This window comes from Microtus ochrogaster, chromosome 21, assembly GCF_000317375.1.
Source record: "Microtus ochrogaster isolate Prairie Vole_2 chromosome 21, MicOch1.0, whole genome shotgun sequence".
In the NCBI taxonomy this organism is placed as follows: domain Eukaryota; kingdom Metazoa; phylum Chordata; class Mammalia; order Rodentia; family Cricetidae; genus Microtus; species Microtus ochrogaster.
In genome coordinates, this window is record NC_022022.1 from 25481707 (window position 1) to 25498075 (window position 16369).

Genomic DNA, 16369 nt, shown 5'->3' on the forward strand with positions numbered 1-16369 from the left:
TGCAGGACGCGACCCGGGTGAGCGGCGCGCGCCCCTGCCGGCCCGCCCCTCCGCGCAGCTGAGTGACGGTGCGCGCCCCCGTGAGAGAGCGCGGAGGAGGCCGGGACCTGAGCCGGAGTGCGCGCCGCTGCCCAGCCCGGCCGCCCGGCGGCGCAGCTAGATGGTGGCCCCGCGGCCCGCGCCGGCCCGGAGGCCCGCGCTCCCGCTCCTGCTCCTGCTTCTGCTCCTGCTGGCCGCCGCGGGAGGCCAGGAACAGGACCAGACCACCGACTGGAGGGCCACCCTCAAGACCATCCGCAACGGCATCCACAAGATCGACACGTACCTCAACGCCGCGCTCGACCTGCTGGGCGGCGAGGACGGGCTCTGCCAGTACAAGTGCCGCGACGGTGCGGGGGATGGAGGACGGGGCGGGGGAATGGGGCGACAGGTGCGGGGGATGGGGGACGGGCAGGAGAATGGGGCGACAGGTGCGGGGCGGGGGGAAATAGGGGGACAGGTGCGGGGCGGGGGGAATAGGGGAACAGGTGCGGGGCGGGGGAATGGGGGACAGGTGCGGGGCGGAGGGGAATAGGAGACAGGTGCGGGGCGGGAGGGATGGGGGGACAGGTGCAGGGCAGAGGGATGGGAGCACAGATGCGGGCCAGGGGGATAGAGGGACAAGTGCGGGGCAGGGGGTTGGGGGACAGGTGCCAGACAAGGGGATAGGACCACAGGTGCAGGGAAGAGGGATGGGAGCACAGATGCGGGCCAGGGGGATGGAGGGGAGCACTGTGCGGGGCAGGGGGATGGGGGACAGGTGCCAGACAGGGGGATAGGGTCACAGGTGCAGGCCAGGGGGATGGAGGGACAAGTGCGGGGCAGAAGGATGAAGGGACACGTGCGGAACAGGGTGTTGGGGGAAGAGGTGCAGGCGGACCTTGACGGCGTCCTTGGGTGTGGAAAGAGTGAGCGGCGCTTGGAGCGTGCTGTCCTTGGGATTGAGCAATCTGGGAACAAACGTGACAGGTCGCCAGAGTGCACGGTCTGCTCACTCGGCTCTCATTACTTCTGGTTTCTTTCCCACCCTCCCTCCCCATTTTCTTTTCCGGCGATTGCACAGAGTTGCCTAAGAACTCACTGATTGATGTAGAGACTCTGGAAGTGGAGTGGAACATACTGATTTTAGCGCAGGCGGACACACACACACACACACACACACACACACACACACAATATTTTATAATTTAGTCCGCTGAGAAAAAAAAAGCCAAAAGGGAATTTGAAAGCCATCAGTTGATTTTAAGTGGCGTTTGGTTGTTATCCTGCAAAGCTAAGAAAAATAAATTGTGACTTTTGTACAGATATTTGGTGTACTTGGTTTTTGAGGAAGGTGTACTGGATTGAAAGAGTTCTACTAACTTCTAGAAAACAATGTATTAAAATTTGAAGTTTTATTTTGCTTTGGTTTATGAGTCTCAGGTAGCCCTCACTGGCACCGAACTCGGTGTAGCTGAGGCTAGCCTTGAACTCTTGACTCCCTGCCTCAGCCTGTCCGGTGCTGGTATGACAGACACCCACTTGTGTGCTTTGTGGCTTTCTTCCTTGGATATCCATGGCTTCTCTTCCTTATGCTCTGTTCGTATTGTAGTTTTTAGCTCAGTCCTTTCACAGTTTGAAACATCTATTTGAATCTAAGAACTTGCTTCATGGCAGTGCAGATGGTAATACAGTCAGTACTCAAGGCAGCGATTTGAGTGTTTGGGGGTTTTGTTTTTGTTGTTGTTTATTTTGAGGGTTTTTTTAAGCTTTTTTTTTTGAGGGGATGGGACTTCTGTTTGGCGATTCAAACTGTTAGGATAGAACTTGAAAAATCAAGTTTCTTATGCAATTAGCCAAGGCTACCAGCTGAAGATAAGGGAAATCCGTGACTTTAGTGAGAAAGGCTGATTGCAGAGTTGATGACCTTAATAAAAACCTGAAAAACTGTGATGCCACATGCAGCCTGTGCGCCTCCGTTAGGTGAGCCTCCACCTTTCTGCTCATACAGAACATGCACCTTTGCTTCTGACGATCTTCCTTTGCTTCTAAACTCTAGGCCTAAAGATTTCCACCAGTGAGCACCAAGAAGAATATTTTTGTTCTTGTAAAATGTATTGGGGTACTTTGTGGGTAACAAGGGTTAAATGATAACTTTGCTAAGGCAAAAGTTCTAACTTAATTCCTGACCATTATGCAAATATTAGTCTTGACCATGTGTCAGGGGTTGATAGACTGGGGATTCATCCCTAGAGCTTCGTTCTGGTGAGGGGAAGCAGGCTGTCAGTCTCTGTGTGCTCACTGATGTGCTGTGAGCCATGCCTTGAACAATAAACTTCCTCCACATAAGTGGAAGACTGCCACGGGGTTCTGGGAGCCGTTTGCCCCTGAGATAGGATGCTCTAGGACAGGAGACCGTCTCAGGATTGGAAAGTAGCAAGAGTGCTCGGTGGTAATCAGGGCAAGATCGTCCCAGGCCGAGGGAACAGTGAATACACAGTTGCAGAGGACAGGACCATAGGAAGGCCAGTCAGTGTGACCCTGACGGTGCAGCCTGTGGCAACAGAAAGATACAGCTGCTCTTCACAGAGAAAAGGAAGGCCTCAAAGGTACGGTCCTCATAAACAGCCGTGGGTCTGGGGCTGTAGAACTGCTTACGTTGAGAGCATCTCAGACGGATGCTATCCCTCTGAAAAGGCTGCTTTAAACTTTCCTTTTTCTGCTTTCATTTCCTCGAAGGCTCACAGAATTTGCCACCAAGCTCTCAGGTAGGTCAAGGACTGTCGAATGTAGCAAATGTGTGTGCGTCCATGCAGCTTCCCTGTCCCTGAGAGCTTGGTGGTGCACACACTTCTTCCCTTTGGGTCATCTTCCCTTGGATAGGGAAACGCCTTTGTGAGTTATGCGAGGAACAATTTTATGTTTGCCATTTTTCTTTTACTCGTGGATGCGCACATGTACATGCGTGTGTGTGGTGCATGCAAGTGGGTGTTGAGTGCACATGGAGAGGCCAAGAGAGATTGTTGACTGACTTTCTCGGTTACACCTTGCTCCCTTAGGACAGGGTCTCTCTGAAAGCGAGCACACTGATATGCGTAGGCTAGCCCGCCAGTGAGCTCCAGGCATCTGCCCATCTCTGTCTCCCGACACTGGGGTTGCAGGCACACACTCCTCTGCCCAGCCATTTACTGGGCGCTAGGGATTTGAACTCTGCTCTGGCTCAGTGTGGCATAACAACCACCCTTACCCACTCGAGCCAGCTTCCCAGCCCTTAACTCCCCCCCCCCCCGCGCGACATAAAAGGAAATCACGGGAGAAAAGTTTTCCATTTCTGTTGAAAAATAGAGGAAAAAAAAAGCTTCTAAAGTGCTTTTAGAGTTTTGAATAAGTTGTTCATTTCTCTAGTTTTATATACGCTAACAGGAGCTTCTAAGTGTTATACTGAGAATTAAGCATCCGTGGAGGTAGGGAAGCCATATACAGGGTCCAGACAAAAGGTGGCAGTGATTCTGTCTAATTTGGGAGGAGTCGGAGTGATGAGCGAGGGTTGAATTTGTGGTACACTTTGAAGGAAGAACCTAAAGGATTTGCGGTTGGCTTGGCAGTACTTGTGACTAGGGCAGAAAATGATAGCAGAGGTGATGGAGGAGAGAGCGGAGGGAAACACTGGCGGCATGTTGTTGCCTGTGAAAAGTGTGATTTCTAGCGTGCAAAGAGAGAGACTGGTCAGGAGCAGGCAGCACACCCCTGTTACTAGGTGGAGGTAGGATGTGGGCACACGTTAGGTTCTGATTGCTTACTTTTCAGTGAGGAATGAAGCCGTTAGTCTAGGAGTCCTAAGAATGAAGATGTTGGGCGACCTTGGGTGCGTGGAGAGTTCCTTTCGGGGCCTCATGGCTATGGATGGTTTAGGTTTGTCCCCACTGTCCATCCTGCATACGCAGTGGTAGGGTCTTTGTGTGACCCAGTTACCATCTCTAAGAGTCTCACCTGCTTCATTTTTCTCGGGCAAGATGAGTGAGTCTGTTTGAGAGTATTTATATCAAATTTGAAAAATTAATGTGGGGGTGGGGTGAGAGGTAGGAAAAGAGAATGGTAAGTTTCTCAATTCCTGTAAATTCTCGGGTTTTTGATACACGGGGAGTTGAGAAAACAGTAAGAAGTTTATCATCCATGACTTAGGTCAGTGGTTCTCAGCCTTCCTGATGCTGCGACCCTTTTATGCGGTTCCTTGTGTTGTGGTGACCCCCAACCATACAGTTATTTTGTGCGACGTCATAACTATAATTTTGCTACTGTTATGAATCATAATGTAAATGAGAGATATGCCGGGTGGTCTTAGGCCACCCTGTGAAAGGGTCATTTGACCTCCAGAGGATCGCGACCCACAGGTTGAGAACCACTAAGTTAAGTCAAAAGGGACAAGTAATGAATGACCTTCTCACACAGGTGTACTCTTGGGTTTAGGTCTTCCTCCTATTTTTTTCTTTTCTTAGTTTTCTGTTTCTGCTTATGGAATCTGGGGAGCTGTGGCCACAGCACCTCATGATGTTGTGGTTTGACTCTAAGTGTGGTCCTTCCGTTAATGAACTTTCGTTGCTTTGTAAAAGCCATTAACAGTAGAAATATTTAAGTTTTCATGTTCAGCATCTCATAACACCACTTATAGCAATATTTTTAAATAGTATTAGTACTTAATTTGGCACCTGACTTGGCTCAGTATTTTTATTTTATTTTATCTTATGTGTGTGAGTGTTTTGCCTGTGTCTAGGTATGCTTATCACATGTTTGTAGTACCTTCAGAGACCAGAAGAGGGCATCGACCCTGGAGCTGAAGTTACAGGCTGTTGTGAGCCTCTGTCTGGGTGCTAGGAACCAAATCTGGGTCCTGTGCAAAAGAAGCAAGTGTACCTAACTGCCGAGCCAACTCTACACAGCTCACGAATAAATTCCATTTTTAATAAGTAGCTTTATATATAATTTGTTCTAAATAATTATCTTTGTCCTGGAATTCACTTGGTAGACCAGGCTGGCCTTGAATGCACTGAAATCCACTTGCTTCTTCCCCCCCCCCCCAAGTGCTGGGAAAAGTGTGCGCCATCGCTGCCCGGCTAACTAATTCTTAAGTTTAACTTTGTTTATTGAGTATGTGTTCATGTAATTTTATTGGGGGAGAGGTACAGAGAGAGAGGGGGAGGGAGGGAGGGAGATGGAGAAATAGAGGGGGATGCACACATGAGTATGCCATGGTGTACAGGTGGAGGTCAGAGGACAGCATTTGGGAAGTGCCTCTCTCCTTTCCATGCAGGACCTAGGGGTCAAACTCGGGTCGTCAGGTTTGCAGGGGAAGAGCTTTTGTCTACGGACCCATCTTTCGAGCCTTGAAATAATAATTTAATTTACAGGTGAATTTAGAACTTTAAAACGCTGAGCTGCCCTCTCATGTTCGTGGTAGGTTTGTCTGTCTGTTCTGTTGGGGAAAAAAGCTTTCCATTTTGGCAGACTATTTCCCCTTTTTCTCATCTAGCAATTTCTTGGGCATTTATTACCTGCTAGGCATCTTCTAGCAATGGAGGACAAAGCTGATCTCATAGAAACTGTTCTGCTAACCTGACTCAGAAACATCAGAAAGAAAACAACCAACCTTGGTGTGTGTGGCAGATAGAGACGCAAAGATGCTGTTTTTAGGTGGGGTGAGCTGGGCAGACTGTGAGATAAGTGACGTCAGCGGGTTGTTCTGACGAGACCCCAGACTAACCTCACATGCCCCTTTCAGTGCAGATGTTAGGGGTCGTGCCCAGCATTTCTCCCAGTAGTCCTTCTGGTGTCTCATATCCGGCAGGTGTGGGTCTTTCCTGTTCAGCATTGTCAGTTTCCCTCTGAGGGGCAGCCCTAGGCTGTCACCTTCGCACTTTGCCTTGAAGCTTCCCTACTGCCTCTGCTCCCTGCCCCCCTCTCCTGCATCCTCAGGGCAGGCGTGTTTCCTTGGGACCTTTTCCTCACTTCATTTGCTTCTGAGCATCCTCTTGCTCGGCAGTAATTGTCCTTTAAGAAGAAAGTACGTACATGTACTGGTGGAATACGTACATGTCTATGTTAGGTCACTGCCACAGCAGTCATCGAGCTGTCAGGAAGCATTTCTACCCATGGGGAATGGTGAAAAACTAGAGAAGGTACAAAGAAAAGGAAAGACAGAGCATTGCTGGATGAGCACAAAAGGAAATACATTCCAGGTTCTAAAAAAAAAAAAAAGGTAGACACAGTTAAGAGGATACTAGAAGCCTTCAATTACCTTCATTTTCTTTTGCTTTGTATCAGCTGTGTGAAGGTGGGAATGTTTGGGTATGAATGACGCCCATGTCTGTAGACTTGTAGGTGGAAAGGGGAATGTACATGTCTTCTGAACACGCAGAACACTCAGAAACATAGGACAAGCTGTCATTTTCGAATGCTAAGCCCAGCCTGTTTTCCTTCAGCTTCCTGACAGGTTTTTACGTGATGTGCTTCCGAATTTAAATTTAATTAATAGTTGTTAACCTGAAAAAGCTGTATATAGCCAATGCCCTCTTTTCTGAATTAGTGTATTTGTAATGCTTTTAAAAGTTTTATTAATAGTTGGGCTCATTGACTAATATATATCTCTACACCAGTGGTTCTCAACCTTCCTAAGGCTGCAACTCTTTAATACAGTTCCTCATGTGGTGGTGACCCCAACCATAAAATTATCTTTGTTGCTACTTCATGACTGTAATTTTGCTACTGTTATTAATCATAAATGTAAGTATCTGATATGCAGGATATCTGATATGTGACCCCTGGGAAGGGGTTGTTAGCCACACGGGGATTGTGACCCACAGCTTGAGAACGGTTTGTAAGCATTTGAAACCACTCACTGTTAAAACCCATTCAAGAGAAAGCTTTCCTCTGTGTTTAAGGAACTGGAGTGTGTTTCCGAAGAACACTTTCCCAGTTTTGCCTTCCTTCCAGTTTTGTACTTTTTAGAGTATGGCTTGTCCCGTTTAAAACTGAAATTCATCTCCATTAAAAGGTGTAGGACTAAGAGGTGAACCCTTTACGAGCTGCAGGGGACTCTGCCCTTATGAATTGATCGGTCTGCGTCTGCTTCACGGATCGATGGGGTTGTCTTGTGACTGAGCGTGCAGTAAAAGCCTGTCTGGCTGCTTTCTCCCGCTCTGCTCTCCAGTCATGCGACGCCCTGCCCTTTCTGAGGATGAAGCCGGCAAAAAGGCCATAGCTAGCTGCAACTCCTGAACTTTGGACCCAAAGTGTAAGCCAGAATAAACCTCCTTTAAACAGTTACCGCAGCTACTTTGATATTAGCAGCGGGAAACAGCCTGGGCTGGAGGTGTAGCCCAGGCTAGAACACTGGCCTCACATTCACAATTTACAAAGCCTTGGATTCAGTCAATTCCCAGTGCTTAAAAAAAAAAAAAAAAGAAAGAAAGAAAGAAAGAAAGAAAGAAAAGAAAAGAAAAGAAAAGAAAAGAAAAAGAAATGAAAACGAACAAGGCATCATCTGCCTTCTATGCAGGGCTTTTAACCATAGATAAAAATGTGTAGTTTCTCATGATAGGCCCCTGGGAACAGTAAGCCAGCAGACACTTGACTTAAGCAAAGTCACGAGTGGCTGAGAGGTGTCCCAAAGGTTCAGATTGATAGCATCATCACTGCTGCTAGAGAGGATTCATCTATAGCAAGATGCTGCTTGCCTCAGTCCAGATTAATATCTGTGGCTCAGGTTTATGATCCCAGGCAGCAGTAGGCAAATAGCTCTAGATAGAAAGTTCATTAAACAATCATAGATGAGGGGCTGGAGAGATGGCTCAGAGGTTAAGAGCAGTGACTGCTCTTCCAGAGGTCCTGCATTTAATTCCCAGCAACCACTTGGTGGCTCACAACCATCTAGAATGCGATCTGCTGCCCTCTTCTGGTGTGCAGACATGCATGCAGGCAGAAAGTTGTATACATAATAAATCTTTAAAACAATAGTCGAGGATGAAACAATGGGGATGACTATGTAAAGCCAACAGAATGGATTCTGGTCTAAGATAACTAAGTACAGAAGTGCTGAAGTTCTAGAAGTAAGTATTTATACATGCTTTGACTTTTTTGAGACAGGGTCCCTCTGTAGCCCTGGCTGTCCCGGCACTCACTTTGTAAACCAGGCTGACCTTGAACTCAGAGAAATCCTCCAACTTCTGCCTTCTGGGTGCTGAGATTAAAGGCTTGCACCACCGTGCATGACTAGGAGTAGATATTCTTAAAGCTCAATTTAATTTTCGAAAGTACTTTCTTTGTACTGCTACCATTTTAATAGTTTAGCCCTGAGATAATAGCTTCCATCAGCTGTGTTAAAATGAATGTTGTATTGCCTCAGACAGGGTCCATCATATCAAATGGCATTAAGTTTGGGGTGCCACATTTTACAGTTTCTACTTATTTATTAATATGTGTATGATGTATGTGTGTGGGTGCATGCATTCCATGGTGTGCATGTGGGGGTCAAGAGGAACACTCACGATAATCTTTTCTCTTTGTCATGTGTGTTGTGGGGGGAGTGAACTCAGGTAATTAAGTTGGGTATCATATTTTACCAGCTACGCTATCTTGATGGCCCTGGCTGCCACATTTTAAAGAGATGTAACAAGCTAGATGTGGTCACTCTTTGGAGGCCAGTGAGTGACGGCCCAGGAAACTTAGAAGACTGAAAAGCAAACAGCAGTAGTGCTTATTAATTTTCAGTGACTGTTACAGTTGCCATAGGGATTAGTCTTCTAAATCCACCCAATGTTCATTGATTTGACCATTTGTCAACAAGCAGCCATTGAGAATGTAACTACATGCCAGAAACTATGCTAGGCACGGGTATGTACAATAGAAAAAGTCCTGCCGCAGGGTTGCAGTTCCTTATGAAGAAGCACGTAATAAATGGAGAGGCAGATTGATGACATGGTGTGTTAGAAATCATGCAGGTTAGAAGTGTCACCAGGAAAAGCCGCACTGACACGTGAATGCTATCGTGAATGCTATTGTGTTTGGGCTGCTACAACAAAATGGTATAAACTGGGCGGTTAGAAACAGACTTTCTTATTAGCTGCACTCGTGAAACAGTCGGCTGCTGAGAACGGAGTCAGAATGGATGGCCCTACGGTGCCCAATAGCATACTGAAACTATCACTGCACAGACTCGTCTTCCTTAGATTGGGCTGTAGCTTGTGCTGATCGTTCACACATGTGATATCATATCATGTGCACCTTTGAGCTCTCCAGTGGTCCAGGATAAGCTATTGCATGCTTCCACAGGGTATGCTTATAAACGGTAACTGCCTTCATGAATGCTGCACATGTGTGTATGAGTGCACATTTGCATATGTTCTGCAATAATTCCATGATCGGCCCTTCTAGTACTCACCAAAATAAATGCATCATTTCTTAAGTTTTGTCCAACTCAATAGTAAACATCTTCAAGGCTAGTCCAGCACATTGTATACCTTTACAAATATGTATTTTATTTTTTCCATATTTTATACTAAATATGACAACCTTTGTATTTTACATAGGATCGAAGCCTCTTCCACGCTATGGATTTAAACCGTCCCCACCAAATGGATGTGGCTCTCCATTGTTCGGTGTTCATGTAAATAAATTTTTTCCTTTGATAAGTTTTGTTACTTTCAAAGCTATGCCTTGGGTGGAGGTGCTAGGGAGATGGCTCACTGGGAAAGACCGCGTCTGTACAGGGTGGGGACTTGAGTTCGAACCCCTCACACCAACATACAAGCCAGGCATAGCCACGTGGGCCTGTGACCCTAGTGTTGAAGGATGAAGGAGACAGGCAGATCCTGAGAGCTCTCTAGATAATCTGTAGCCAAAACAGTGGTCCAGGTTCAGTGAGAGACTTTGTCTCGGGGTATGAGGCAGATAACGATAGAGGAAGACATCCTGTATTCTCCTCTGGCTGCCCTCCTGTGGCCCCTGTTCTTCACACACATGCTCACAGAAATAAAGTCAGTAAGAAAGTTAGTTGTGCGTTGTGTTTTGGACAGTTAAAAGTTGTGAAAGTTACTGACAGTTAACTCTATCATTGCAAGATGGAGAAGAGCATGGTATGGCTGAAAACAGCTGTGTGGCTAAGGGTGAGTAAGGAGAGCTGGGAGAGTCTGACACAGGAAGATTTACCCTAGGCCTGTAAATGGGGTGCTGCGGCAGTCGACAGTAGGCCTGTAAATGGGGTGCTGCAGCAGTCGACAGTAGGCCTGTAAATGGGGTGCTGCAGCAGTCGACAGTAGGCCTGTAAATGGGGTGCTGCGGCAGTCGACATTCATTTCTGTGAGGTCCGTTGGAATGATCTCCAGTGCTGGGAGGTTTGCATCTCAGACAGTAACCCATGGAAATGCCTCTCACAGCTGAACATTGGCATCCCGTCCCTGACAAAGTGCTGCAACCAGCACGACAGGTGCTACGAGACCTGTGGGAAAAGCAAGAACGACTGTGACGAGGAGTTCCAGTACTGCCTCTCCAAGATCTGCCGGGACGTGCAGAAGACTCTGGGGCTCGCTCAGAACGTCCAGGGTAAGGAGGGGCCTGCGGCCGGGACTCAGATGTTTCTAATACTGCAGTAAATACATACATGCTCATATAAAAGCATACCAAAAGAGCTTCTTCACATTCATCAGCTGTTAGGATACAACCTCTTCAGTGCCTGGAGTGAGGAGCTAGCCGGTCATTTGGTAATCTAAAATTATACACAGCTGCAAAAGCAGTGTTGAGAAAACTTGGAGGAGTTTCTGAGGCAGAGAAGGGAAGAATTCATGTACCTTGTGCCCTAGAATATGTATCTGATCGTTCCAAAGCTAAACATTGAAGCCTTGAAGCACATTGGCACAGGGATGCTGTAATAAAATGTAATAGATTGAAGTTGGTTATAGGCAACAGAAAGCTCAATGGCTCTGGTCAGCTGGTTACTAACTCCGCCCTCTGATTCAAGGTAAACTTTATTGTCAGTCTCAGAGTGTCAGTCTTAGCATCAGTGAATCTGAGAGTGCAGTACAGCTGCTAGATTGACACCTCATGTGCGTGCTCCCAGAACTCAGGAGGCTGCATGGTGCTCGGCTTTTCCTGGGGATGTGGAAAGAAACATCTGCTCATACTAGATAAGGCACCAATAACAGACCAAAGAAACGGGTCCATCGAAGTCCAGCTTGGTAAGCCGGTGAGTTCAGTGAGCTTCCTTACAGGAACTACGTCACTGGAAGCTCCACTCCAGCATGGGTGACGAGGACTTGGGAATGCTGCTTCATCAGAGTCCCGAGCCCCAGTCCACCTTCCACTTCATGTGCACACTTGCATCCGTAGGACCAAGTACAGCTGGGATGCACACAGAAAAGGTGGCTGGAGTCTCAGGGAGGGCACGTTAACAGCCCCTCTACTGTCACCACCGACCAGCTTTCACTGTATTATTTTGCTTATTTTATGGTCATGACTGTAGTGCCCAGGCATTTTGTGGGTCACGAAAGCAGTCTCTGCCCCATGATAACTGACGGTCAGGTCAGGTCCAGAGAAAGCAGCTTCACTACAATGCTGCACCCTTTAGCTCTTGGATCCTTTCTGCTCTCTCTTCCTCCCATTACTGCTCTGTGATATTTTCTAAGCCTTGGAGAGGTGAGAGGCGCACAGGCACACATACGCATGTGGGCAATTCTTTTCTGAGAGTGGGTCTCAGTGCCATGAGAGCAGGTACGTATCCTCAGCGTTTGACCAGTTATGAGACTCAACAGTAAGCAGTACCCACTGTAAAAATAAAACTTCCTCCATGAACAAAGCACACAGCAGCAAAAATCTGTGGGCATCGACAAGAATGAGCATGCAACTGGCAATTTAACAAGCACATCACGTCTATCTAACAAAACAGCATTGCTCTACACAGTGCAGCCTGCGATTTCCTCCAGGGTTTTGCCTTGGCTTGCATACCGAACATGAATTCCCCGTGTGTGACAGGCCTTAAATCCAATCAGAAAGTACTTGGTTGTGCCCATAACAACTATACCATAGGGCATCAGCGGGCACATCTTACATGGCATGTTGGTGGCATTAGCACAGAGGGCCATACCAAAGCTGAACAGTTTTTGACAATACTTCCCTAGCAAGCTATCACGTTTTGGCCTGCATATGTTAGCCATCAGGAAGAAACTTCCAGACTGCTCCCAACCCAATTTCATCATGTCTGATAAAGCTCAGCAATAGGGCTTACTATTGACTTTATTGCAGAGCAGTGGAAATGATTCCACTCCAGTCTAGCATGGTGAACCAGTAAGCTTGCTGGTGTGACTTACAGGGACACGGGTGAGTAGTCTAAAGCACCCATCCTCCCTAGAGCAGATGACGACTCACAGTGGCTGCATCGCTAAAGTCCCAGCCTCCAGTCAGCCTTGTCCTAAGCCGAGCTGAAGTGTCTGTGGAGATATAAATGTCTGCTCAAGTAGGAGTATTTATAAGACTTCCCACTGGAAAGGCAAAGAATGCACTCTGCAATAAAGTCAGAAGTGGCAAAGAAGAAGGCAGGAAAGAAGCCAGGCGGTGGTGGCGCACGCCTTTAATCTCAGTACTTGGGAGGCAGAGGCAGGCAGATCTCTGGGAGTTCGAGGCCAGCCTGGTCTAGAGAGAGAGTTCTAGGACAGGCTCCAAAGCTATAGAGAAATCCTACAGCAAACAAAAAGGAAGGAAAGAAAAGTAACATTTTAATGTATTTTTCTTATAATATTGTGCTAGATAATGTATTCATTTTTTCTTTGGGTGCTCACAAAAACAAAAAACAAACAAACAAAAAACCAAGTGCTAGACAGGATGCCTGTGACTTTCAGGAAACTTGTCCCGAGTAGATTGACTGACTTTGAGCTCATGCTCTGGCTATTGCCTGCTCTAGACTGTCTCATGCTGTAGATCTGATTCTGAAATCCCAGGAAAACCTGTCCAGGAGGAGGTCTCTGCAGCAGAGGAAGCCTGAATTCGCCCTTTCACCCACTAGCCTGCTTTTGGCTACAGTAACAAACTGAACCTTGTTTTTTCCCTCAAAGAGACAGAGAAGTGGAGCCAAGTGCCTTGCCGTTCAGAGTGCGTTTCTCTGGTTTTTGTGCTCAGAATGGCACAGTCTTTTGAAGAACTTTAAAAAGGACAAGTTTTAGCACAAGATTCTCCCTTCATGTGAATATCTGAAGAAGGTTGTTTGGGCTGCTGAAAGCTATTTTGTGGTTTAGACCTGTGAGGTTTCTTAGAATTGGGAAGGTAAGTTGGTAGCTTTATTATAGTCTTAAAATTTTTAAACATACCAGGAGAAACTACTTTGTATTCCCATGAGCATCCATCCTGAAGCCAAATTTTAGAATTGGTCAAAGAAAGAGAATTGGTGCCATTTAGTATGAGCATCTTCAATACATGTGATCAGCTCTTAGGAGCCTCTGGTCATAGTGATGCCTTGAGGTTTCTGAGATTTTTTATTTGCTTTTTTAAAAAAAAATATTAAATGTGTGTGTGTGTGTGTGTGTGTGTGTGTGTGTGTGTGTGCGTGCATGCAATAGACCGCAGCACACGTGTGGAGGTCAGAGGCCACAGCCCATGGGGGATGTTCTGACCTAGTGCCTTTGCCCAGAGTCATGTCTCCAGCTGGAGGTTTCTCTCTAAAGCTTCTTTCTAAGACCGAGGGTACAGCATGTGCTTAGCATGTTAGAGGCCCGAGCCTCACTCTCCAGCGGCAACAGCAGCAGATCCTCCCTTGCCATGTAAACTCTGCCATTGTCAGACATCGTTATTGGGGTTACATCTCTCAGCTAAAACGAAAACTAACACTGATGACCCCATTTGTGTTTCATAAAGGTTATTACTTGTTATAAAAATTGTTCTGAACAATTGAAACGGAGCATACATTCATATACATATGAAATATTTTATATATATATATATATATATATATATGAAATGGAATCTTTATGTGGGTTGCTGGTGTGAGGGATGGGATGACTGTGACCTCCTACATGTTTGAGTGCACACTGAGGTGTGGTACGGTTAATAAAAACCCAGAGACAGATATTAGGGTTAAACTTGAAGACCAGAAAAACAAAGCAGCCAGCCATTGGCTCTTACCTGTACCTCAGTCCAAAAATGGTGATCCTGCCTCCAGGAATCCTCAGAATGAGACTGACGGAGAGCCATCTTCTCCCGTTTTATTCCTCTCTAGTTTTAGGGTTAAAGGCGTGCACCACTACCGCCTGGTTTCTATGGCAAAGTAGTGTGGCTACTGGGATTAGAGGTGTGTGTCACCACTGCCTGGTCTGTGAGGCTGACCAGGGCAGCTGTTTTACTCTCTGATCTTCAGGCAAGAGTTATTTATTAAAATACAAATGAAGTACCACTACACTGAGGGGTGTGGCCTGTGCTGCACCAGGTACAGAGGTGGGGACAGAGCGTGCTTGGCTCCTGCCCAACAGTGATGACATGTCTTGACCCTGCAGCTTGTGAAACAACGGTGGAGCTCCTGTTTGACAGCGTCATACATTTGGGCTGCAAGCCCTACCTGGACAGCCAGCGAGCCGCATGTTGGTGCCGTTATGAAGAGAAAACAGATCTGTAAGGAAGCCCTTGAAGCTGGTGGGCAGACGACAGTGAAGGACAAAGAACATGCGTTTATCGCCTGAAACCACCTCATTTTTGGAATAGGTCATTGTAAGACCTTCCTAGACTGTGTTTTGATTTTAAAGCCTCACAGTGAAAAGGAGTGGAGGGTGGGAAGAAGTAGAGAGAAGAGCATGCTCAGGACTGGGAGTAAGTAGAGAGGACAGCATGCTTGCCTTCGTGGACCTCGCTGTCAGTGGCTCCCCCAAAATGGCAAGAAAAGCTTGAAGACTGTGTGACTTGGTTTTTATAGTGTACTCTACAATAAAAACGAGAGCAAATGTAAAATTCACTGTGAGAATTTTCCAACATTACTTTGAAATATAAATAATTAGACGTGTTATTTACTTTGAAATTTCAAATATGCACTTACGCCAAGAGGAAGTAACTACTGTTTCTCTATTTTAATTGTGCATTAGGTGGTGTTTCTGTAGAGCCTTCTGAGATAGGATGCATTGTGTTGCTATGGTAACAAGGCTCCAAGTGTGCATTGCTTATACAGTTGGGACCGTCGGCTGGCACTTCTCTTCAGGGACAATGCAGGACATCTCAGTATTGTGATGTGAACAATATTAAGAAACACAACACTCCCTTTTTGCAAACAAGTTCTAACAAATATCTTTTGCTATGAATTCTAGAAAAGATGGAATTAGTGAGACAAGTCAGAGCACCATATGCTGTCAGGTTTGATGCTTAGTCCCTAACACCTCTTCCTCAGCTTATATTCTGGAGTATTTTTGAAAGAGCTCTTAATAAAAGTTATTCTTGATAATGTTTTTTCCTTGATTATTTCTTGAGTGTTTTCGAATCTTTCCTTGTGGAATCAAAGAGTATGGGAAAGGCGAAGTAGAAAGAACTGTCTCTTGGGACCTTTTACTTACACTGAAAATTAATAGGTGTGCAAGCGGATCCCAGAAAGCCTTGGCTGTCTCTGTAAATGCCTGTGAATGCTGGGAATGTTGTGATGGCCTCTGAATGTTCAGCCATACTGGCCATTGACTGATGATTTTCTCCAATCTTTTGAGTAACATATGACTTGAGCAAATGAACACTGCAGGGCCTATAGGAGGACGTCTCCTCTCTACAGGTGGGGTGTGGATGAAGCCTGACTGGCTCCAAGTCTCGGCAACGTGGAAGCCAGAGGCTAGAGGCCACTCCCAGCAGTCTCTTATGGCAGGAAAAGAAAAAGAAAGAGAAAGAAAAATCCTAGGGACCTCGGGCCCTGAATTGAATGCATTGTATTGTGTGTGCAATGTTAGCGTAGGGGGACCAACCCTGGGTGGGTTTTTAGGCAGAGTCAGAGGGAAGCCATGGAGTCACTGCTGAAGACAGACAAACTGAAACTTTGTTGGTAGGCCACAACCTTGTGGTGATGCACAGATTACTAGAAATGGGTTAAATTACGATATAAGAGTTAGCCAATAAGAAGCTAGAGCTAACGGGCCAAGCAGTGATTTAAATAATACAGTTTCTGTGTGATTATTTCATGGCTGAGCAGCCAGGAACCAACAAGCGGCCTCCTTACAACAGAGGATGTTATTAGGACAAGTGACTATAACTAAACCTATCCCTCTTCACTTGTCACTCAAATGGGGCCCCAGTGACTTGCAGACAACAAGTGTTTGGGAAAAGGAAAATGCTTTATTCAGTAAGCCAGCAAGACTGA

General features: G+C 46.4%; 1 protein-coding gene across 1 annotated transcript; it reads left to right on the forward strand.

Moving 5' to 3' along the window:
- Positions 1 to 93: 93 nt before the first annotated feature.
- On the forward strand, positions 94 to 15480 carry Pla2g12a (phospholipase A2 group XIIA). The gene is made up of 4 exons (XM_005357274.2): positions 94 to 389; positions 9600 to 9676; positions 10446 to 10611; positions 14544 to 15480. Exons 1-4 carry the CDS (start codon positions 161 to 163, stop codon positions 14660 to 14662), a joined length of 591 nt encoding a protein of 196 aa, XP_005357331.1. The 5' UTR covers positions 94 to 160; the 3' UTR covers positions 14663 to 15480.
- The last annotated feature ends 889 nt before the right edge of the window (positions 15481 to 16369 follow it).